Consider the following 25355-nt stretch of genomic DNA (forward strand, 5'->3'; position numbering starts at 1 on the left):
TATCATGCTTAATTTGGTGTCATTTGGCTCAAATGGCCTTATATTAATGTTTATTTGACAATGATTCAATCAAATTACTCATCACCCGATCAAAACTTCGAGTAAATACAGTCATAATGGTAAAACTTGAATAATCGGTGTGAGACGTAAAAGAAATTTTGATAAAACGAAAAGGTTACGAAAGTCCTTTTCAACGGAGAAATTTGGCCCGAGATAAAACTGTCGCATCATCACTTGGTTTGAATATTGCATATGCGTGAAACACGGTGGTTGTATTCTTTATTAGAATATGATTGAACATTAATTTGGTTAACATATTTTTGGCTTGGACAGATTGATGCCGAAAACAAAAACAGTACAAAAATAGTCTAGTTGGATTGAAATGACTGGTTTTTTTCTTTTTGGGATCATAATATTAATATAATGTTTACTGGCCTTTTCATGGAAGGTGAGGTTTCAATCGGAACTAAAGAAAAGTTTGATAAAGTAGGACATTTTTCAAAAGCAGAATAATGATTTTATAGAAATTTGATAAAAAAAAATTGCATCTTTATTATTTTAAAAAATAAAATAATATTTTATTATGATAGAATAAAATTATTCATGGATATATATTTGGGACAGGTTTTGGAAAATCTCGATCCCAAATTCTCTGATTTGTTTCATTTTTATCCTTGATATTTTCCAACTTAATCCAATTTCATCCCTGGGCTAATAAAAACGGGCCCATAAATAATATATTTCGTATATTTAATCAAGTCCAGTCCACTGTTTGGACGACTCCAGCCCCCATAAATATTTTATTTAGCCCATAATCTGGCGATTGCAGCTGAGTCCACGCTGCCAATATTGGGTTAGGGCTCTTTATCTACAATCTTTGAAATTATATTCTGTTAAATATTCCTTCACATACAATATTAGCATATTAATCTCACCATTTATGCGAATTTTTATTATCTTTTGTAAACACTTTTAAAATGGCTCAACCTAATATTACTATTTGATATGATTAAGCATCGACTGTACATTATAATGCAAATAATAAAATCTTATTCCTAAGCGCCGACCATACAGTGTCTTCTCTAATAATTTATGTTTTTCAAGATGGTCGGCCTTCGGGTTTATATACATGAGAGTTTCATATATGAACATGGACAATATTCATTTTATATTTGAGCTAATTTTTAGGGTTGAATGAGATCTCAATTTTAACGTGCTAGACTTTGATACCTGGGGAGAATAAAATTTAGATCAATTTTTTTTTTGTTATTTTAAAAATTATGTATGTATTATTTGACAGGAGGGTGATGGTGTGAAGCTTATAATTGATGAAATTCAGGAGTCGTCTGCAACTACCATAAAAGGTCCGCAGTGATCTGCATCTGTCATTCGCCTCACTATCACCATCAGCTCTGATCCATGCTTAGATATTGGCATCTAGCAGACCCTTTTCTGAGATATCTTTTTGTGTAATTTTTAATTAAAAAATAAATTATTATTTTTCCTCAATTGTTGTTTATCCATGACAACGAATGGATTTTTATACTACATTTTTTCCTCAATTTTTTTTTTAATCCAAAATACGAATACTTCTTATAAATTGACTTCAAGGGCCTCATCCATCCACACAATAATGATTGCATCATTTTCGTTTGGACATGAGAGGGACACATGCAAAATATAAACCCATTTATATAAAAATATTATCGAAGCCAGTATAATAAAAGAGAATAAATGCTCGCATTATTGAATAATATTGTAAGACATTGTTTTGTGTGCATGATAAGGGGTGATTGATTTTTAATCCTTCACTTATTATGTGTTTGGTGTGCATGATTGATATTGTGATAGGCACGTTCAGCCCACACCATAGTCTCTTGTTGATGATTATATAATCATTTGGGGAGATGAGATACTGTTTGATTAAAGTTTAAAATAATTATAAATTCAAAAAATTTAATAATTTTTAAATATAAATTTTAATTTGACTAATATTATAAATAATTTAATTAATATTGATCATATTTTTATTATTATATTATTTTTAACCAAATAATATAATTGTTATTAACTATTATTTAATATTCAAATTTGTATTAATATTTTAATTATCACAATAAATGTATATTTAAGTTATTATCAAAATTTAATTATTTTCTATAATATTAATTGAATTTTTATTTTTTCCCAAGAAATTGGAATTATAAAAATTTAATAATTAATATAATATTTTAATTTTATTTATAATTTTTTAAATCTTAATTCTAGTAATTTAATTTATTTATTCAATTATTTTAAGAATATATGACTCATTAATATATGATGAGGGAATTTTAGTAAATAATTAACAAAATAATCGAGCAAGTTAAAATCATGTCAAACATCATATAAACAGCCGCATGTTTCCTCCTTCAGACTTTTCTTTACCAAAAAGAAAAGAGATAAAGATGGCTTCGCCGTAAAAAAAAATCAGAACATTAAAAAATTGTAGAATTTAAAATCCTAGCCAAGTCAACCCAGTTTTCCCTGATAACTCCTTTATTATTGTTCCAGTTAAAACATTAAAAACAGGTTCAATTACTTATTTATTACGAATATGTTCATGTAAACATATTGATAGTGCTACAAGTGTTCATCTATGGACTACAATGAACCTGCAATACAATGTGTAGGCCCGTATGAAAAAATACACACGACCCCAATTAGTATAGTTCAGTCGACGCTAATTGTAAAGATTGAAACTTGGATCTAACTCAACCCCAAGAGCTAGCTCAAGGGGGAGGATTGTCCAAGCCAATATATGCAACTCCCAGGTTATTTATCCTACAGATGTAGGACAATTAACACACCCCTCTCACGCCCATGAATGAACATCTGGAGCGTGGAGTTTACAAATGACCCAATTATGAGCAGAACGGGTGACCTAATTATAGGCAGTCTAACAACACATAACGGTGGAACCCGGGTTCTGATACCATGTTAAAATTGAAACTGGACCTAACTCAACCCCAAAAGCTAGCTCAAAAGGGGAGATTTGTCCAAGCCGATATATGCAACTCCTAAGTTATTTATCCTACCGATGTGAGACAATTAACACGAATAACTTTTATGTACTTACTGACAGAAACCCATATGCATCGTGGGAACATTAATCATAATTCACATCGAATTATTACAAAAGTTGGAGCCACAATTGTTATGAAATTTGGCAAAGATTATCTGAAAGTACTCAATGAATTGAATTTTAACTATGTACAATAATTAGAAACGACGAAGGAATATGAAAAGGCATGAGGCCTTTATGCTATTTGCATCGATCAGAGTCGAGTCGAATTCAGTCGAGTCTATTATACCATTCCATAGGTCGCATTCATATCTCTCAGTCGAAGTATTTGATCAAAGGGAAAATGGAATATGCGATTTATTTCTTTTTAAGCCGGACGATGCTGTGGTGCATGCGGCTTTATTACATTATATTCAAATTTCAGAAATTGAGGCCATTTATTAATTTCCTTGGCCAAACTTCTTTTTCAATAATTTTGGGACCATTCAGTTTACAATAATCTTAATTCTTAATTGGTAAAAAAAAAATTTTAATTGTATTATCTTGAGGATATATATATAGGTGGAAGAAACTTTTGGTTTCGTTACCTCGATATTTTGCATTCTAAAATGTGTTTTTATGAACAATATATGAAAAATATGGTAAAGTAGAATGTTTTTGGTTAAGCTGAGATATAATATGTCAATCAGCATATAGTATATGACTTGTTGTCCCAAAGATGTAACCAATGGTAATTATACAACTCGATAGATTTTTTTATATCGTACAACAGTTCAAATACTATATTTTATATTTTTTTATCTCAATAGGATAACTATTATGGAAGGATAATAACCATTTCCAACAATATCACTCCCAACTATTATATATACTGATTTGTAACTTATATTTGATCTATATCATAAAAATATATATAGAATATTTGAAAACTTACCATTGTCCATGAATTATAACCCGATACGATTACACTGCTCGAATATTTTAAATTATACAGTCCAAATCTATCTTACTATCATGATCAACTTAATTATCAATAGAACAATCATTAATCTTAACATGCAACTAGCTAGTGCTAGTGCATATATTGAAACGGGATTGAATGTCAGAATTAGAAGAAAATGTTTATATATCCTCGTTATGGTAAAATTATAGCACCATGTGCTCTTACTACAAAATTTTTTTTTTCGCGACAGATAAACAGTTGGCAGTCGCTAATGACATTAACGACGTTTCAAATTTTTTCGCGACGGATAAACCGTCGCTAATGGTTTTTCGAAACGTCGCAAAAGTCATCGTCGCTAAATATTACGACGATTTCTCGAAACTTGTCGCAAATTAGTGACAGTTTTAAAACCTAAACCGCTGCTTATAAATTAGCGACGATTTCGAGAAAAAACATCGCTACTTATCGACGGTTATATTCTCTAATTTTTTTAAGCAAAATAGTAGCAAATATCTATATTCTTGTAATAGTAATATTCTACTTTTTCAAGAAAAATAGCAATATATTGAGATATGTTCTTCACAATATATGTCTTCATCATAATACAAATACAATCACTGCTATATTCTTCTTATAATTTTATAAACTTGATTACAAGAACTAACCTTCTTTAAAAATCTATGTTAACGTATATATTAATTATTCCCGTGATCCGATACGACCAATAAACACAATGAATAAGTAAAAAACGTGAAATTAATTTGAAACCGCGTTTAATGAAGTTGAAAAATCTAAATTAGATTCAATTTATGGTTCGAATTAAGGTATTTGAATAACGTGTATTAAACCAAAACATGATAACTTTTCTGCCTTGTGCAGATTAAGTCATCAGAGTTCTCGTTAATAGAGTTAATTTCTGACTTAGAACGGAGAAGATTTTTTGGTCTAGACTCAAATTAAGTGGTATGTTTCGGTTTGGTTTATATATCTAGGAAAAATGTGGAGCGAAAACAAAACTGAATAACACATGCACACTCGTGTTGAAAACTCGATCCAATTAATATAGACGTGCTGCCGACTTTATTCCTGCCAAACAAGATTCCTCCTTTAATTTTCTTCAAATAATTAATATAGTAATTCAAAGAAATTCAGCTGGGCTCAACGAAAATCCCACTGCACGAAAAAATGTGGTCCTTGTTTCTCTGCATACAGACTGGGAGATCTTAAATACAATCAGACACTGCCCCTCATGACTAGCCAACATCAACATGACGATCCTATATATTCAAACTCCACAAATATTTATTATATTTTTGGATTCCGATTTAATTACTAATCTGATCAAAACCTTGCTTTAGGTTTTCTGTCCAATGGATTTGAGTCTTGTACGTATATTGATCTTGATATATGTTTCTTTACATATAAGTTATAACAAGTCATCACTCATCCATATATTCATATACACGCATGATGATTTATAATTAGGCGGGATGATTTAGAAAAATTATGCATGAAATTTAATCTTTTTAGTTCAAAATGGTCACCTGCTTAATTCTACTCGCGAATGCTAGCTCGTATATATCCTCCGGGCCCGTGTATAAGTTCTGACATGCTAACTTCAGTTTTCTTGCAGATAGCATCTGTCAAGGCATGCGATATATATCAATACAGCCATGCACAAAAAGTGCAGAATTTAAAACCAGTAATTCCTTTATTTGTGTGTGTGTGTGTATATATATATATATATATATATATGTGTGTGTGTGTGTGTGTGTGTGTGTGTGTGTGTGTGTGTGACAGAAGAAATTAAATATATAAATATTAGTTAATTCGTGTCACTAATTATATTAATTAATCAAATTCATTGACATGTTAGTTAAGATGTTGATTATGTAGCATGCAGGGCTAGGCTTGGCTACAATTAAGTTTAACTGATAAGATTTTGAAAACAACAGTTATCTGTCATAAGCTGATTCACGTGGCTTCTTGTGCACCAATTCTTCCATGGACCAGGATCAGATGAAGCTGACACCCATCTTCTTTTTCCTTTGTTTTTTTTTACAACTCTGACATCTTTTATTGGCATAAACTTGACAGCAAAAGGAACGTTTTCTTTTGAAATCTTATCTCACATGTTTTTTTTCAGGTAAATTTCGGAAAGGTTGCTCATATTTTCTTGATTGTGGTAGTGCAAGTGTTTTTTTTCTCGATTGCATGTTTGATTTCTTTGTATGAGCAAGTTGTTGTGATTATATGATTGTGATCTGTTCATAAATATCATCTAGTGTGTGCTAACGTTGTCTTTTGATTCGATATTACGGCATTAACTGAACTCCTTTTAGCTAGTTTTTTTGGGTGTGATTTGAACCGGATACACCATGCTAAGTTCATTTTCTCAATTTCTTGATCTCACGGATCACTATTGATGTGCAGAAAGTAAAAATATCCGGAATTTCTGCTGTTATGGAAGAAAAATCTCGAGGGCCTGAACTGAGAGGTTGAAGCCTTTGCATTTAATTAACCTAAGAAGGTTCTCAAGAATATTCATCATATGTATAATTTTTTCGGTTTTTGAGAGATGCGGGACAATGATTCGAAAAGAGAACAACACTTCTAATGACCATGCCAAAATCTTTAAGCCCTTGTCAAGTACTTCATCAAAAACATGGTCCAGATCTAACGACCCTCGTATCGTGCGTGTTTCTCGAGCATTTGGAGGCAAAGACAGGCACAGCAAAGTTTTCACAGTTAAAGGCCTTAGAGACAGGAGGATCCGGCTCTCAGTTCCAACCGCCGTATATTTATATGGTCTTCAAGAAAGATTAGGCCTGAATCAGCCGAGCAAAGTGGTGGATTGGCTACTCAACGCTGCAAAGGATGATATTGGTGAATTGCCTCCACTCCAAATTCCTCCAGGGAGTTTTTGCCATAACGTTCATCAGATTTTGAGTTCTAATTCTCATCAAGATTTCAGATCTCGTCATGAAAAACAAGCAGTTTTAACAATCGGTGGCGGTATAAGCTGGTTGAATCATGATCAGGTAAAAAATCCCAGATCGAATTTCGTTTGGGGATCGTCAAAGGATGCAGCTCTAGGAGAAACAAGAAACAACACTGATAAAAAAGATGAAAATTCAGCAAGATTACATGAAGAACAAGGTGCTTACGTTTCTGCAAACAATTTTCTAACTAGATCGAACATTGGCTCGAGTTTTCTGAATCCTACTGCAGTACCTTACAATTCCTTTCTTAAATGGGATCCATCAAATTTAACGTTGTCACAATATCCTCCAAAAAATCACAGCCTATCTGAAGATCTGCATAATTTTAACCTAGTTCAATTGCCATATTCTACTTTTTCTGTCCCATCTGGATCTCAACAGGTTCTCGTGTATCAGCCTGGTGGAATACCGCAATCTTGTTTCCCTTCCCATGTTTCTGCCATGGATACCGAATTCATCCCCAAAAACCCAACTTTCCAGGGGTTGCAGTTGTCAAATTCTTCCAATTTTCTCCAGTCACCGAACAGCTCCAGAAACGAGCGAAACAATGACGTGGGGTTTCATTTGCAGTTGCCTAATTAGAAGCAACATATATATTGCGATAAAATATACAGGCTTTGAATATATCTTCTCTTCTCTTGATGTCTTACTGATGAAGAGATTTAAGCTAAACCGTGCTCAAGGCGATAAAGCGAGCAGAAATCTTCCAGGTTCAAAGGTTAAGATCTACTCTCCCTTGCTACCATACATGATCAGGTCAGATTCAGATCCTGGAAAATGCTTCTTAATCAAGAAAAATAGTATAGAATTCCAACAATCAGTTACAGAAGATAAAAAAGGCAGGTGATCAGTACATATGTATGAATGTGTGATGTATTTTAAACTAATGTTTACCTATATTTTCGTATTATTTATTGTGTACGTAATGGTAAATTATATGTAGTACTAGTGGAAAATTTACACGTGTTGTGTGTGTTATTGTATTTTTAAGCTGATCAAATGATGTTAAACAATTAATGCAAAATTATTTTGAATATAGAAAAGTTCAATTTAAAAACGAAATTTTGTTTAAAAAGTTTTTTTCTATATAAAATGTGAAATCACAAAAAAATTTTAGTGCGGTAGTGAGTAGTAAAGGTAATCACGACATTAAATATTTTTGTATTTTTCAAGATAGTTGCTATAATGGCCTCGTCGTTTATATAATAGTATAGGTGTAATCGTAATATAATGCAGTTCATACATTCTGTTCCCTTCATGCTTCGACTCTAAGAAATACTACAAATTAAAGCTCCCAAGTTTCTGTGCTACAGATATTGCCGAAGATAGGATTTTTATTCCATATCTTAGTAAATTTTTTGTTACTCTCGTCTTATTAATTATTACAAGATACGTTACAGACATAGGAAATATATAAACCTTCTGCTCTTACAGCAAAAAGGATTTAAAAATATAATATTTTCTATAGGGAAGTCGAATTTCTTGGTATCACAAAAACCCTCTTCAGAAAGCTCGCGATCGGTACGTCCCAAATTAAACCATGCGTGTGTGTTTATATATTTATATATATATATATATATATATATATATATATATATATATATATATATATATATATATGTTGATCATTATAAAAGAGAAACAAAACTGAGGTATAGGGTTTGTTCTTAATTTGAGCTATAGCTAGCTTATAGGTAATGAATGAGACAGCTCTGGTCTTGTCACCTTCACACAAGATCCAACAAGTTATGTGTGTGGCAAGTAAAGCAGTAATATTTCATTAAAGTAGTCCTTCAATATGGGATTTTTTGTTTAAAAAAAAAAAGTAGAATAGGGAAAGATTTTGTAGTGTGTGGTCCAAATTGAGAAAGAAGAAAGGTAAATAAGGAGATGCAAATAATTAGGGTTTGGTTTCAACAATTTTGTATTCTGAGAGGGACCATGCGTATTTAAGTTTTCATGTACGTAGAAGGTCCCCCCATGTCATCTAGGGATGTAGCTAGCTACAAGAGTTTTTACCGGAAAATTATATTTTTGATATGATATATTTAGTTATGGTGATTTTGATCTCCCGTGTCATCAAATTTCAGTCGTAGTCATAAGTATTCCCATTTTTGACAATTTTAGTCATTTTTCATCGGGTGTGTTGGTGTGACATCAGGGTGACATCAGGGTGATATCAAGTCACGTTGAAGAAAAAACTAAAATTGATTAAAAATGACAATATAATAGACTGAGATTGAAATTTGACAACATAAAAGACAAAAAATGTAAAGAGACAAACACATCATATCAAAAATGAAGTTTTTTTATTTGCTAAATCATGTATATTTGTCTCTTAATTTATTGTTATTGAATCTTGAAATGGATAGATAAAGCAATTCTGATAGAGAAAAATTTGTATTTAAAAATTATAATATTCGATTTATTTATTAATTGTCATTACTATATATTAAAAATCAAAATACATAATATAAAATTATAAAAACTAGTATCTGTTAATTATATTCCGACATTTCATGAAAATAAAAAAATATATTGTTCAAAAAAATATAATCGTAGCAGACATGTATGTTTTGTTTATTTTATCCTTAGATTAATTTTCCCTTTATTTTAAATTTTTTTACTCAATTTCTTTAGAACTTGCGAATCTTCTTTTCTCAACTAAATTTATCTACCATTGGTAGATAAATAAATCTATATTTGAGCTAAATAATATTGACGTTTTCAAGAAGGGTGGAAGTTACTCTATTGGGCCAAGTGAATTATTTTGGGCTGTATTTGTTGGGCCATCTCATGGAGAGACGAAAATTTAAACGGGTCGGCGCTTCCTCTATCTGTAATGGCAACGTGAATCTTATGAAATTAGTTATATATATACTGTGCTAAACGAATCCATTACGGTAGATGGGTTGCAATATATGAATTTTTTTCCCTTCAAATTAAAGTTGCAATCGACAAGGGATTTCTTCTTAATATAACTTATAAAATCAATGATAAATGCTTAATCCAACGAGGGTTCAAACTGGTTGCATCAGTATTTCATGGCGGGCCACGGTAATTTGAGAAGTGTGGCTGCCAGTCGATTGAGTTCAAGGAAGTTCTAGCTGTTTCCGGGTCATTAGTGTTTCCATCGGAGTTATTCCAGATACCAGCATTTACGTCGGAGAAGATGACATTGTTGTTGAAATCCAGAGGAGGCAAATTAGAATTCATCGGCTCCGGATTACCTCCGTAGCTTGGTAGGTGTGGAGGTAAAGGTTGATTCAGTGCCATGTTGGATTGGAAATTGATATCTTGCAAAATGTTCATGTCGACAGCACTGGAACCACCGAACTGGTTTCTTGTATTGAAACATCCGTTCCATGCATGTGGTTGGGTCAAAGATTGTATAGCGGCCAAACAAGAGATCTCATCGTATGAGGTTGCAGGATGAATTGGTGCAGACAGGCTTCCAAGGGGTTCTATTTTAGTTGCAAGCTGGGAAGATGAATCTTTCGTAATTGGCTTGCCATTTGATTTTCTGCTACCACCAAAAGGGATGTTCCTCATGCTTCCGCCGACGGTCCAATACCTTCTGCATGTCTTGCAGTAGTGCCGAGGTTGTCCCCGGTCGTTGTTGTTGTAGTAGCGGAATTTAGTGTCCGTCGAGTTGCAACGAGGGCATCTCAGAGGGGCCGCTTGTTGCTCTTGCTGGCCATCTTCGGTTTCTCCATTCTCTTGCTGCATTTTCGTCGCTCGTTAAAGTATATATATACGTATATATATATCCTCTAGTACTGCGCTCTTTCCTTATTTATACTAGTGGATTTGCCTGAGAGGACTGGTGTGCTTCACTAATCTATGCAATCTCTCTCTTTCATAAATTTATGACAATCACATCAGCTGGTTGGTAAAAATGGCAAAATTTAGTGATTTTACTTCTACCAAAAATATTGAAATCAGTGGAGCTTTAATTGCAATTGTTCATTAGGATTAGAGATGGGCTAGCTGTACACAATCGGAGGTTGTAAGAGAAGAATCCTACATTAATTAGTATATAAAAGAGGACATCTGGATTTGGTTGCGGATTTGCTTTGGATGAATAATTGGATAATTCTATGTTGCACTTTGGTTATTTATCGTCATGATAAATCAAAGGTTAGTCATAATTAGATTATCAATATATATGTCAAATTTTTAAAAATATAAGAGACATACACGATATAATGATATTGAAATTTGAGTAAGTCTCTTGTGCGACGTATATTTACAATAAAAAATAATACTCTTAGCATAAAAAGTAATAATTTTTTATTGATGACCCAAATAAGAGATATGTCTTACAAAATACGACTCGTGAGACCGTCTCGCACAAATTTTTGCTTTGAAGTTGAGAGAGAAAAACTCTGATATAGCTTAGATTAACTCATGAATAATGTGGACGTAAGTAGATGCATTAAATTGATAGGAATATGATATTTTAAAATTTTAATGAAGTTAGCTGCAACTATTTTTTTTAAATTTCGAAACATGATAGGTAGAGTATTCATAAAATATTTTTTATAAAAGTATTTTTTATAAATTATTTAAAAATTGTTTTAAAAATAAATGTATGTTTGAACAACTATTTCATAAAGGTTTTTTTTAAATTATAGTTTTCTTTTTCTTATTGACTTCTTGTTTGTAATTTATTAATTGATATCTGTTTTTATTTTAAAAATATCCAAAAATATGTGTCGATTATTCTTTAAATTTTATACTTGAAAAATAATTTTATAAAAAAAATTCATAAAATTTTAATTTTTAAACATATATTTAAAATTCTCTCTCTTTAAAACAATAAAAACAATTTAAAATAATTATTCAAACCAAACATCACTAGTTGCTAGCTTCGAGAACTCAATGAGTCCGTGTTGTCCTCTTGCCACGTGTCAAACAAGTACTTAAGTGCTTGTATCCGAATGAAACCAACAATTCCCGACAATGACGTGGTCAAATGTTAGTTATTATATCATCAATATATATGTCAATTTTTTTTATAAAAAAATGAGAAATCCGCGTAATCTAATATGTTTTTTAAATTTGAATTTAATTATAATTTTTTCTCGATTTTAGGATATTGAGATAATGATAATATAACATGAGAAAATGGGATAGTAAGAAGAGAACATGAGAAGTTTGTAATTGTGAGTAATCAATTTATTATTTTAGTCAGAGTAAAGTTCTATATTAATTTTATCATTTTATTTAATTTCGATTATAATTTTGAGTTTTTGATTACGTTTACATATTTAGCTATCACTAATCTCTATTATATTAATTTTTTTTATAATATTACTTTTTATAAATTTTTAAAAGAGTGTCGTAATGAATTTTAATATATTGAATATTCATAGATTACTATATTATTATTATTATCATCGTCATATTGTAACTTAATTACAACTTCAATAAAAATATATTTTTAACATGTTCTCAAATATATTTAAAAATTATAATCAAATTTTATTCAGATAATAAATGACAAAAAATGGATAAATAATATATAATTTTTTAAATATATTTTTCTATTTTTTATTATTATTATAGTTTCTTTCGGGCAGTATAAATAAATTAATCTAGCATCATAAAATTGTTATATTCGTTTAAACGTTATCTGAAACGATATAAATATTTTTGGCATAATAATTTTTTAATAATATTTAAATATTAAATATATGAATTATATTATATCAATAATTTAATAATTATTCAATTTTTATACTTACCAATTTTAATAATTAATTATATATAATAGCACTCCATACAACATACTAGTAAATTACTAATGAAAAAAGACAGTGTCTTTGAACACACTATATGTGAGTTCTATTATCATTACAACTTGTTTTGTTTTGAGAAATTAATTTTGATCTTATTTATACGTTTTTTGTGATATTCGTTTTCTAAACTGTAAATTTTTAGTTTAAGTTCGTTATCTTTATTTTTTCGACAATTTTACAAGTTTTTTTATGACGTGACACTGATATATCATCCATATAACACTGACGTGAATATTAGTACTCTATATGAAAACTGACTAAAATTATCAAAAATCGACAAATGCAATAATACAACTTAAATATGAGCATATAGATAATTAAAATCACAATTATAAAAAGATGCAATAAAGCATGTATATCGTGAACCACTTGATATGAAATAGTAACTCCAATCGTCAAATTAGGTTTATGGGCTAGGAGAGTGGTTAATTCGGAAGGAAGACGAGACAGAAGAGACACATAGGGCTGGACAAGGTCCCACGACTTGGACCGGATTCAGGAAACTGGCCATCCATGTCTCGCCACGTTTCGGGGAAAGCATTGGTTACCTATACACACAAGGTGATATTATCAAATTCCATCCGGAACTCTATTTTGCTTCACTCACAATTACACCGCCTAGAATTTGCTAGACTCCTCGGTCCCTCTTCTTAAAGGCATTGCCTGCGCAGAAGCACCACTTCAATCCGTAACTGCAAATCTTCACCGGAAAAATTCAGCGCTAAATATTAACCCGAATCTGTATTTAATGGCGGATGCGATGTCGTTCTCCGCCGCTAATGTTTGTGCTCGGCCGTCGGAATATGCAGCTAAAACAGCCTTGTTTTCTCGGCAACCGTTGTGCGTCAACTTCCTAGAGAAACCTGGAGGGGTGAAGAACGTTAATTCGTTGAAGTTGAAGGGTAATAGTGCTGCTTATACTCGCAATTTTGATAAATTTCGGAGAAAGTCACGGTCTTTTATCGTGCGGTGTGAGTCATCTTCTGGAAGAGTGAGTTGATTGTGAATTATTTTGTTTTTGTTTGAATTTGGTGGAGGTTTTAAGCTTATTATGGTGGTTTGATTTTTTTAAAATGCAGCAGATCTCGCAGGCGGAATTTACAGAAATGGCATGGCAAGCGATTGTGTCATCGCCGGAAGTGGCGAAGGAGAACAAACATCAGATAGTGGAGACGGAGCATTTGATGAAGGCACTGTTGGAGCAGAAGAATGGCCTTGCTCGCCGGATATTCTCCAAGGCTGGTGTTGATAATACGCGACTTCTTGAAGCTACGGACAAGTACATTCAGCGCCAGCCTAAGGTAATTTGATGGTTCAATTATGGTTGTTCTAATTAGGAATTCGGAAGCAAATTGTTGTCCATTCATTGACTTGTTGGTCTTCTTATACTTGTTTAGAGATTTGGGTGAAAGTAATCATTATTTGTAATGAAAACTGCTCACTTTATGCATTTTTAGCTAACTATAATTTACGAACTTACGTTAGTGATGATTTATTTTCTGCGTATGGTCTATGGGATGTCAGGTTCTTGGAGAGTCATCCGGATCCATGTTGGGAAGGGATTTGGAAGGACTTATTCAGCGAGCCAGAGAGCACATGAAAGAGTATGGCGATTCATTTGTCTCAGTTGAGCATTTAGTTCTTGGTTTCTGCCAAGATAACAGGTTTGGAAAGCAACTATTTAAGGATTTTAAGCTCTCCCAGAAAGCTCTGAAAGATGCTATTCAGTCCATAAGGGGACGCCAGACGGTTATAGATCAAGGTAGTATCTGTTTGAGGTGTTCATAAATTTTTCTGTGGTATGATTTCTTTCTTACATGAGATTTTTCTTTACACTTGCTTGAGAAATCCAGCTAGGATGGAAGAGTGTTTCGTTTGTTATTTTAGCCGCAAACTTTTAAGGCCAGAAAAATACTTTTAAGGCCAAGATTGTTTGTGCTTGAACTTAATTGAATCCATTTGTTTGCATAAGAACTACTTAAATTAATAAGTCCATATATATACACACAAATGGATCATTATGTCAGTTGTTTTCTATTCTAAATTTTGCATCAAATGATATTGGTACAGATCCTGAAGGGAAATATGAGGCACTGGAAAAATATGGAAAAGATTTAACTGCCATGGCAAAAGCAGGAAAGCTGGACCCTGTAATAGGAAGAGATGATGAAATACGTAGATGCATTCAGATTCTTTCAAGGAGAACAAAAAACAATCCTGTTCTTATTGGTGAACCGGGTGTTGGGAAGACTGCAATTTCTGAAGGGTAAGCACTGCGGCATTTTCAAGTGCTTGTTTCATCATCCAGCTTAATATAGTTTGTGTATCTTAGATTCTGCTTTTCTTAATTATCCAACTGAACCACTGACTCAGCATTCTAATTTGAGCGTTGTCAAAAAACTGTCAATGCTGCCAAGCCAGTAGTATAGCAAATATTTGCAGTATACAGTTTGAATGAATACGAGTCAAATCTGAGAATAGCACTCCACAAGTTTTGTTTATTCGTGTTAGGATAACTATTATCCAATGAGCTTCTATTGGTTCATTTCCAAATTCCACCTTCAACAATATCATGATTATATGAGATTATTGGTCACAGGCTTGCACAGAGAATTGTACAGGGTGATGTCCCCGAGGCTTTAATGAATCGCAGGGTGAGTAATGGTTGAAATGTCCATAAAAATACATAGATATAGTAGTCTCTCTTTTTCTGTTGATCGTGATTTCAAATTCTGATGCAGTTAATATCTCTCGACATGGGAGCTCTTATTGCTGGTGCAAAGTACAGAGGAGAATTTGAAGATAGACTGAAAGCCGTGCTAAAGGAAGTAACTGATTCAGATGGCCAAATAGTCCTTTTTATTGATGAAATTCACACGGTAGTTGGGGCAGGTAGTTTTTCTCAATGATTAAAAAGGCACATACTGTTTCTTGTTTTGAACTGAACTCTGTGCAATGTCTTACTCGCTCTTTGATCATATTCCTATCAATGATCTCTTGTTCCCCATTTTCCTACAGAGTGACATTTTTTGTCGTATGTGTTTATTAGCATGAACATAAACCCTACACCCTACTGATATTGTACCATCATTCAGGTGCAACAAATGGTGCAATGGATGCGGGCAACCTCCTAAAACCCATGCTTGGCCGTGGAGAGCTCCGATGCATTGGAGCAACCACTTTAGACGAGTATCGAAAATATATTGAGAAAGATCCAGCCCTAGAGCGTAGATTCCAGCAAGTTTATGTTGATCAACCCACAGTAGAAGACACGATCTCTATTCTTCGTGGGTTGCGTGAAAGATATGAGCTGCACCATGGTGTCCGGATTTCAGATAGCGCACTTGTTGAAGCTGCAATTTTATCAGATCGTTATATCAGTGGGCGTTTCCTACCTGACAAAGGTAAGAAATTTGTTACACTAGTCAATTACCAGGACATATTTTCAAGGTGGAAGCACAAAGTTTTGCTCGCCTTTGAAACTTTGTGGCTTGTCAAAGTAAGAATTCTAAATATGATGGAAACAATGCCATGCATTTAAAAAATTATTCCGAAAGTGATGGTTTAATATGAGAAGACTACAAATTTCTTCAAAAAGTTCCACATGCCAAACGTTTCCCCTTACTGCAAAATTTTTGACTTGAAATACGGCATGAGAAGTCACTCTTTGTTACCTATTTGAATTGCGCAGCTATTGATCTGGTTGATGAGGCAGCTGCCAAATTGAAAATGGAGATCACTTCAAAGCCAACAGCTCTTGATGAAATTAATCGTGCTGTTCTTAAACTAGAAATGGAAAGGTTATCTTTAACAAATGATACGGACAAAGCATCCAAGGATAGGTTAAACCGCCTTGAGGCTGAGTTGTCTCTCTTGAAGCAGAGACAAGCTGAACTGAATGAGCAGTGGGAACATGAAAAAACTGTCATGACACGACTCCAGTCTATTAAGGAAGAGGTACGTGCTTAATATTTGGCACAATTTTAGCAGGAGTTCCTTATAAATAGATCTCATTTCAACATGTATAGTTCGGATCTGTGCCCACATGTATTAGAGTCCATTGGATTGGATGGCCTTGTGGATCGATCTTTTGTCATCAAAAGTTTCGAAGGAATTCAAACAATTAAATAATTAAGTAAACTTTGTTTGGCAGATTGACAGAGTAAATCTGGAGATCCAACAGGCTGAGCGAGAGTATGATCTCAATCGTGCAGCTGAATTGAAGTATGGTAGCCTAAATTCTCTGCAACGTCAGCTTGAAACCGCGGAAAAGGAACTAGATGATTATATGAGGTCCGGGAAGTCCATGCTCAGAGAAGAAGTCACAGGCGACGATATTGCGCAGATTGTTAGTAAATGGACTGGAATTCCTGTTTCTAAACTACAACAATCAGACAGAGAGAAGCTGTTGTATTTGGAGGAAGAGCTACATAAACGCGTTGTTGGTCAAGATCCTGCTGTGAAATCGGTGGCAGAAGCTATACAGAGATCAAGGGCGGGCCTTTCAGATCCTCACCGTCCAATTGCTAGCTTTATGTTCATGGGTCCAACAGGAGTTGGAAAGACAGAGCTTGCAAAGGCTCTTGCCTCCTACATGTTCAACACTGAAGAAGCTCTTGTAAGAATTGATATGAGCGAGTACATGGAAAAGCATGCAGTTTCACGTTTAATAGGAGCCCCTCCAGGATATGTTGGATATGAAGAAGGTGGTCAGTTAACAGAGACAGTTCGCCGGAGGCCGTACGCGGTTATTTTGTTTGATGAGATTGAAAAGGCTCATTCCGATGTGTTTAACGTGTTTCTGCAAATCCTGGATGACGGTAGAGTTACTGATTCGCAGGGACGGACTGTAAGCTTCACCAACGCTGTAATAATCATGACATCAAATGTGGGTTCTCAGTACATTCTTCACACAGATGACGGTGACTTGCCTAAGGAGTTGGCTTATGAAACCATAAAGCAAAGGGTAATGGAGGCTGCAAGATCAATTTTCCGCCCTGAGTTCATGAATCGAGTGGACGAATACATAGTATTCCAGCCTCTTGATCGAAACCAGATTGGCAGTATTGTTAGATTACAGGTGAGTATTTCTTTTTCTGATTTACCAAACACCTGAGACATCTTGTCTCTTCATATCATATACAGCTATATTGCAAGGTGGTCCACGAACGTGAGAAACTTTTGACTTTTGATGCATGTTCAAAAAATGAGGGATTTCAGTTATTTAATCCTATATATCGGAACCGCTGATCTATCTTACATGTTTGTCTTGTTGAAGGGGACTGTTCATCTGACATGTTTTGTTTAGATGGAATCTGGTCTAATTCTTTGATGTGGCTTGGCAGTTGGAACGAGTACAAAAGAGGGTAGCAGATAGGAAGATAAAAATCCAGGTGAGTGATGCAGCAGTTGAACTCTTAGGAAGTCTTGGATACGATCCAAACTATGGAGCAAGGCCAGTTAAACGGGTTATCCAACAATATGTCGAAAACGAGCTTGCCAAGGGTATCTTGAGGTCAGAATTTAAAGAAGAGGACTCTATTCTCGTCGATACCGAAGTCACAGCTTTTGGCAATGGTCAGTTACCACAGCAAAAACTTGTTTTCAGAAGGTTGGAATCAGGTTCCGATGCATCTCCTCAAAACCGTGAGGCTTTCTCAAAGACAATGTGAGGTCATACTTGTATATATTCACCTTTAACATATGCTGCGAGAACTGCATCGCATTCCCTCATTTTGAGGTGTAATTTTTTTACAGATACATATCAATTATACAACCCTCTTGCGGCAATGCGTAAACTTACATCATATCTATTGAATCTGGTCGAACGTGTTCTGTGTGCGTGAGTGAGAAATGGTTGAGGTGTCCTGTAGCACGACAATATGATTGAAGTTGAAATGTTGTCGTGGCGTGAGGGGTTTTTTTCCTCTCATTTGGACATCGAGGAACGAAGAAACACAAATATTCTGACGATGCAATTTTGATACCTAATAATAAAAGCTGAGTGCATGTAACAAACGTTACGGATTTCACGGATTCCCACCAAATTCAATACATCTTTTATTCTAATGTGCGAGCAGATTTATCGAAATAGTGGCGAAGACCAAAGAATCAAGGGGAAATGAGTATACAGTACGGACTTGAGAATGAAATGGAACTCTCACGTGAAATAAATTTACATATCTACTTCATATTACAGTTACAGCTGATATGGAAGTGCACCCGAGCTTCCTCGATCCAGCGTTGTCAAATGTTTTCGCAGTTGAACATGTGAGGGAGACCTGTAAAATGAAAGCAGAAAAATGCTCGCATTGCCATAACGCTTTATCATGAAACCATACAAAATTGTAGAATGGTAAACTAGCTTCAACTTTATTGGGGTCTTTTAGAGCCTAAGAGCAAGATGTGATGTGCATCTTATAGATATGATGCGTTTCGATAGATAATCTAGATGAGTTTTACATGGCAATGTTTGGCCCTACAAGTAAGAATAAAGAGCTAATAAACTAGTATTTCAAGTTAGGTCTCGTACGTATTAAATCCTAAACAATGTGTCAAACAACTTAATGTATTACTGCGTATTCACACACAAGAAAAATGGAATTTTTAATTGATAAATACCAGCACATGTACCATATTATCACTCCTCTGATGGTTCATCTGTATCAGTGAAGGGCAAGAGTGTACATATCCCGAGTACATGTCCGTTCAAGCAAACACACAACTCGATAGAATCTTCATATGCACCAAGCCGGCAGCTCACACTTGACGTTATCATCTCTGCTTGCAGCATGTTCCATAACTTGGCCTTACAATATGGACATACCTCCTTTGAGTGCAAAGAAGCTCTCTTACTTATCAGTAGTTTCCTGACCTTTGATGTTGCAAAGGATTAAAATATCCCCCGGAAAAATCCAACATCCCCTTCATCTCCTTGATCCAAATGCTCGCAAGGATCAGACATGTATAAAACATCGGTTCTATGTTGTGGTAATAGAAAGCTCTTCCCTGATGTTCTAGAGAATCTTGTTTGGCAAAGAAAATGTCCTGGAACTTCAATACTACTGAACAACCCATCTAGGCTACAGCCAGAACAGAATGTTAGCAGCTCTACATTATGACTACCACCAGACTGCAAATCAATCATCCTTTTATGAGCTCTTGTTTTGCAGAAAGCCTTCCAGAGGATTCGTTGGGCAAGATCATCAAACCATTTGGATGCACAAGAAAGAGTTGCAATCAATTTAGGATTCCAGTGCAAATTATCAAAAACCAAGAAAATCATTTCCTCAGTAAGGTGCCTCTTGGTACAAACACAACTCGCTGAGTGTATACAGCGATATTGTTTTGTGAGAATCATTAGTAATATCACTGGAGGCGAGGACAATTATCTCTATTCTAAGATCTTCAAAATGCAATGAAAACTGTATCATCAACTAGGCAAGAGGAATTGACTCCTGTGGTTGCACTCCATAAAAACCGTAACTTTTATATGATGAGCTAAAAACAATAAAACCTAGTATAATCCCAATTTCAAACTAACAACCCAGAATGCAGTGGGTGGTGATGGGGTTGGGGTGAGAGAATGAAGTACAATAGTTTAACCACAACAAACCTTTACCAAGCATTAAGATTTCTAACTCAACATAGTATTGCAAACTAAATGGAAATCAATATGAAGCATTGAAGCAAAACTTTTGTATATCCAGCTTGATCCCTGGCATGAAAAGGACAAGTTCAAAAACATGGAAGCAATATAGATCCCATCTACGTAGTTCTCAAAACAACCATTTGCTAGTTTGAATGTTACTAGTTAGAAGCATTTAGATGAATCAATGAAGCTTCAACTGCACTTTATTATTTGCAAAAGAAGCACGGGCAATCAGATTAACAAGATCTAGTAATTTCACACAAGAAGTTCCCAAAACACGTTAGCAACATCTCACCGATCAAACTTCGAAGTTATGATAATTAAACCTTGTTTTGCATTTAGTTTACACGTTTATCCCCAATTCTACATACCAAATAGGCAAAAGAAACACAAAAACTCATGTACCCACCTTTAGATATGGTGGAATATTCCCAGCACATCAGTCTTCTAATCTCTTGCTACTGTGGTCCACAATTTTCTCAATATTTTATTTTTCAAAAATAAACAACTGACCCAAGACTCGATACTTAAAGGTTGCAGCAGAAGATTGAATATGACTCCATTGTGACAGATCTAAGCTGCTTCAGCACCGAAACCCAAAATTTTACTAAAAACGGCACTGAGTTGCAGGCAAAGAGACTTGAAAGAGCTTCTCATTTATATTTTTTAAATTAAAAAAAAAAAGTAATAACTGGAGTAGATAAAAACAGAAATAAAAAAACCAGAGCTCAATCACAGGGCACATTCAGAAATCAACTACAAATTACAAGCAAAAACGCAAGACTCGTGAATAAGAAATCAAGATTGGTTCTTTGGGACTACACACTTGATGCTCTCAAAATTGAGAGAATCACCTGAATACATGCCAGTTGTGCTGGAGATTCTATATATCCGCTTCTGCCCACAAAACTTAAATCAATATTGACCTCGAAACTTGTAATGAGACAGATTTTTGGCTAAAGCATAATATCTCCAACATAGAATTTAATAGGAATCGATTATTTGGTGTTATTAACTTGAAGTTTTTAATCGTTAATCTTTCTATTGGTGTGGAATTTGCTGTTGCATTCTGTGTAGGGGTGCACGTCAAAATTTGGTGGCCGAAATGATTATATTCAATATGAAATCCAAAAACAAGATAGTGATTTGAACAAGTGATCTTCAAAATATGAGTTCAACCAAGTTAAGGGAGTAATGAGAATAAATTGAGACACTTCACAATAATAATTAGGATCATAATTTAATACCTCAAGTTTGTCAGTAATCATTTTTTTTCCTTACAGCAACTTTGTGAAGGCAGATGCAAAAAATTTTAAAAAATAATGAATCCAGCGATTACACTCTGGACTTTGAATCCAGCGACCTGGGTTTGAGTTTGTAAAGGCAGATGCAATAACTAAGCATTACAGGGTTCTATGGTGTAGTGGTTAGCACTCTGGACTTTGAATCCAGCGACCTGGGTTCGACTCCCGGTAGGACCTCTTTTTTTTATATGTGCTTTCAGTTTTCTAATATTTTATTTTATTTTATTTTATTTTATTCCCCTTTCAAATTCTTTGTTATTCTTTTTCTGCGTCAGCATCTTAAGACGACTACTGTATTCTAAGTTTATTATTATAAATATAAAAAATAATATACAACCACTCAATTTCGATTGCCCAGCGGAAGAAAATCTGGTAAGAGGAGTTAGCAAAATATCGATTCAATCGAAATAACTGATAATTTTTGAAAATTTGGTCTATCGGTTGGAGAATTCAGATTTGTTTTTTAAAAATTCGGTTCCGATATCGATCATGATTTTTAGAATAAAAATTTGGTTAAACCGAATATACGAACTTTTATTTTTAATAAAAACCCAGATATGATATTATCAAATGTTCTCTCAGATTTATTTTTTAAAAATTCGGTTTCGATATCGATCATGGTTTTTAGAATAAAAATAAACCGAACATACTAAACTTTTATTTTTAATAAAAATACCAAATATGATATTATCAAATGTTCTCTCAAAGTTTAAAAAGACATAAATATTACCAAATTCTAATAAAATTTTATTAGATGATAAGTATGATAAAAACAAATAGTTTTTAATAACAAAATGTTCGCTAAATTTGGTTATATCTGAGTCGGTTCAGTTAGTTCGTTTTATATGTAAATTTTATCATTTTGAATTGTTGAGAAAAAAATACATTAGTTCGATATTAAAAAGTTCGGTTCATTTTTAAATTATTGACTCTTCCACAAAATAATTACGTCGATGGAATTTACAAAAAATAAGTATGTGTATCATCAACTAATCAGTTTATCTGAGGAGCAAACGATTTCTCAAAACTCAAGTTAGAGTACATTTTATTCTCTTCTTGAAAACAAAAAGAAAATGTCACATACATCAAACCAAAAGGCCCATACATTTGCCAAAGATGGGCACCGCATATCAATTACTCGGCCCACCAAAATTCAAGCCCAAATTCATACCTTAAACTTACCTAAACAAACTGTACATATATACAAGTATTTTGAAGGCCCAAAAAGTAAAAATCAGCAAACCTTCCGATGGCTCATGAGCTCACTGACTTCCTCCCAAAGCCCAACACCTCCCAAACAGTTCGGCCCAATTAAACTTGGGCTACAAGCCGACAAGACCCAATTCCCATCCTTAATCTCGTCCCTCAACTCTTCCCTCTCCCAATAACAATACCCATCAAAAAACCTGAAATCCTGAGTTTCACCCAATTCCCTAACTGCACACCCGACACTTTCCCTAGTCCCATAACACAGCCCTTCCACCACCTCATCGAAAACACCACTCTTGTTGGGCCTATTGCTTTCTCGATCAACATTCACCAAGAACAGGCCTTCTTCATATGGGCCACCAAAGAACAAAGGTCCATCCAATAGTGGTCCCGGAAATTTTCGAGCCCATGAGTCCATCCCCCTGATGGACATGAATGACGGCCTGTTGAGTATAAGGCCCGTTAGTTCCGTCGGCCCTGAAGAGAGGAGTAAGATTACAGTTCTTCTGTATATGTGGTTTGTATCAAGCTTCTCTGTGGCTATCAGTAAACAGCCCTTCTCTGCTTCATGAATCGGGTGCGCCCATTTAGCTTCTTTGATTGGAAGAAGCTGGTCCGCCATTACAGCAGGGTTCTTGGGTGGTGAGATTCGTTCGGTGGCAACTAATCTTGCTCTGAATGCACGCCAATCGGAGTTAAGAAGATGCCCATCTTGTTCTTGAAGTGATTGGGAACCTGTGGTCAGATAACAATTCCAAGCTTCATTAGATGATATATGTGCTGTAAAATGCCTGAAATCTACATATTAAACCTGAGAATTTAGTCAAACACGTCGAGGAAAACTTACATATAAGATTAATCACGACTATTCCCGATCGAAAACCCTTATAAAAAAAAGATAATTGTCCATAAATGAAGAAAAAAAAACGCACACTCAGTATAACTTACATGATACGGAAAGTCTTTTAGGCTGAAATTGAATTGGGATATGCTTCGTGTGCTTGATTGGAGGAAGAACATGGAAGGTTTTTGTGAAGGACTTTGCGGATAGAAAGCGAGCTTCCATTGTCAGAGAAAAAGGTAATAATATTAAACTTCAAGAGAAATGCATGGTTATTTATAGACCCACGCAATTTGGCTTGTAAGCAACTTGCGAGAGGGACTGTTACCGCTTCGACACTCGGAGAGGTCAATTTTTACACTTGAGTTTCACTCATGGGAACAGACTTTGGATATATATATATATATATATATATATATATAATATATATACATCAACAATTTCTCATCAAACAGCACTGGTTTGTGGTATCTTTGTTTTTTTTTTCCCTTACTTTCTTTCGTCCTAAATATATAAATATATTTGCTTTTCAGATTTTAAAAAAATCATTTGGAAAATAAAGCTTACGAACAAAATGGGAAGAACTGCTTTTATATCCCTGGCTAAATCTAAACATATCAGAAGTGTCGGACAATTTTTTTTTTTTTTTTGCAATATCTTATTTACACAAAAAATTTTCACAAACATTGAAAGTTTGATACTAATATATTATATTTGAATACTTATTGTTTTAAATCTGATAAAAAAAAATAAAAAATTGAGTATAAACTTGGAACAACTATAATAATATCAACACTTAGATACACTTCTTTGAGTACTCGAATATCATATATTAGTATCACATTTTTAATATTTTGTATCAATTTTCATCTGAAACACAATCGTTTCAGTGATATAAGTATTTATTATACATGTTTGAGTACAAAAAAATCATGTATTAATACCCGATCTGAAACATTTGGCAGTCGAATGTTATATACTTAGTATCATATTTTCAATGTTTTGTACTGACTTTTATTACAGAAAAAATGTATCACTTATATTAATATATGTTATACATATTTAAATACTCAAAAATCATACTAAATTTTGTTTAATATATAAATCATATCAAAATAAAATGTTTTTATTATTTTATATTTTATTTATAAACGATAAAATATGTGCCAAACTTTCTAAAATATTAAAATTTTGTAGGGCAAAAACTTGTGTGAGACGGTCTCACGGGTATTATTTGTGAGACGGATCTCTTATTTGGGTCACCCATGAAAAAGTATCACTTTTTATACTAAGAGTATTATTTTTTATTGTGAATATGGGTAGGGTTGACCCGTCTCACAGATTATGATCCGTGAGACGGTCTCACATGAGACTCACTCATTTTGTAGTTAATTAACAACAAGTGTTATTTTCTTTAAGAGTAGGTCTCATGTGAGACCGTCTCACGGATCTCAATCTGTGAGACGGGTCAACCCTACCCATATTCACCATAAAAAGTAGTACTCTTAGCATAAAAAGCAATACTATTTCATAGATT

At 33.8% G+C, this 25355-nt stretch overlaps 3 protein-coding genes, 1 non-coding gene and 1 pseudogene across 6 annotated transcripts; 3 read left to right on the forward strand and 2 right to left on the reverse strand.

Moving 5' to 3' along the window:
- Positions 1-6004: 6004 nt before the first annotated feature.
- On the forward strand, positions 6005-7971 carry LOC140822139 (uncharacterized). Of its 2 annotated transcripts, none has more exons than XM_073182889.1 (2): positions 6005-6153; positions 6441-7971. In XM_073182889.1, exon 2 carries the CDS (start codon positions 6596-6598, stop codon positions 7589-7591), a length of 996 nt encoding a protein of 331 aa, XP_073038990.1. In that variant the 5' UTR covers positions 6005-6153; positions 6441-6595; the 3' UTR covers positions 7592-7971. The 2 variants fall into 2 exon arrangements, with proteins under 2 accessions (XP_073038990.1, XP_073038991.1); XM_073182890.1 differs by having other exon boundaries at positions 6050-6192.
- A 5430-nt stretch (positions 7972-13401) lies between these two features.
- LOC140821846 (chaperone protein ClpB3, chloroplastic-like) lies at positions 13402-18620 on the forward strand. Of its 2 annotated transcripts, none has more exons than XM_073182487.1 (10): positions 13402-13804; positions 13893-14114; positions 14338-14575; positions 14884-15079; positions 15413-15467; positions 15555-15705; positions 15909-16217; positions 16505-16770; positions 16967-17893; positions 18159-18620. In XM_073182487.1, the coding sequence occupies exons 1-10, from the start codon at positions 13562-13564 to the stop codon at positions 18483-18485; spliced, it is 2934 nt and encodes a 977-aa protein (XP_073038588.1). In that variant the 5' UTR covers positions 13402-13561; the 3' UTR covers positions 18486-18620. The 2 variants fall into 2 exon arrangements, with proteins under 2 accessions (XP_073038588.1, XP_073038589.1); XM_073182488.1 differs by having other exon boundaries at positions 13896-14114.
- A 191-nt stretch (positions 18621-18811) lies between these two features.
- Positions 18812-21733, reverse strand: LOC140821849 (EID1-like F-box protein 2; annotated as a pseudogene).
- A 140-nt stretch (positions 21734-21873) lies between these two features.
- TRNAQ-UUG (transfer RNA glutamine (anticodon UUG)) lies at positions 21874-21945 on the forward strand. Its single transcript has one exon. It is a non-coding gene; the product is annotated as a tRNA-Gln (tRNA).
- An 801-nt stretch (positions 21946-22746) lies between these two features.
- Positions 22747-24077, reverse strand: LOC140821848 (uncharacterized). Its single transcript, XM_073182489.1, has 2 exons — positions 23926-24077; positions 22747-23712 (listed from the first exon to the last, which is right to left on the reverse strand). Exons 1-2 carry the CDS (start codon positions 24041-24043, stop codon positions 23003-23005), a joined length of 828 nt encoding a protein of 275 aa, XP_073038590.1. The 5' UTR covers positions 24044-24077; the 3' UTR covers positions 22747-23002.
- Positions 24078-25355: the final 1278 nt, after the last annotated feature.

The sequence above is a fragment of the Primulina eburnea genome, unplaced genomic scaffold (assembly GCF_022965805.1).
Source record: "Primulina eburnea isolate SZY01 unplaced genomic scaffold, ASM2296580v1 ctg739_ERROPOS11973397, whole genome shotgun sequence".
NCBI classification, from domain to species: domain Eukaryota; kingdom Viridiplantae; phylum Streptophyta; class Magnoliopsida; order Lamiales; family Gesneriaceae; genus Primulina; species Primulina eburnea.

Excerpts from the sequence above, each read along its gene's own strand:
- LOC140822139 (XM_073182889.1), top strand. The coding sequence starts at position 6,596 with ATGATTCGAAAAGAGAACAACACTTCTAATGACCATGCCAAAATCTTT.
- LOC140821846 (XM_073182487.1), top strand. The coding sequence starts at position 13,562 with ATGGCGGATGCGATGTCGTTCTCCGCCGCTAATGTTTGTGCTCGGCCG. Across the intron at positions 15,080-15,412 it reads AAGACTGCAATTTCTGAAGG|GCTTGCACAGAGAATTGTAC; the intron begins GTAAGCACTGCG and ends TATTGGTCACAG. Across the intron at positions 16,771-16,966 it reads TCCAGTCTATTAAGGAAGAG|ATTGACAGAGTAAATCTGGA; the intron begins GTACGTGCTTAA and ends TTTGTTTGGCAG.
- LOC140821848 (XM_073182489.1), bottom strand. The coding sequence starts at position 24,043 with ATGGAAGCTCGCTTTCTATCCGCAAAGTCCTTCACAAAAACCTTCCAT. Across the intron at positions 23,713-23,925 it reads TAAAAGACTTTCCGTATCAT|GTTCCCAATCACTTCAAGAA; the intron begins GTAAGTTATACT and ends ATCTGACCACAG.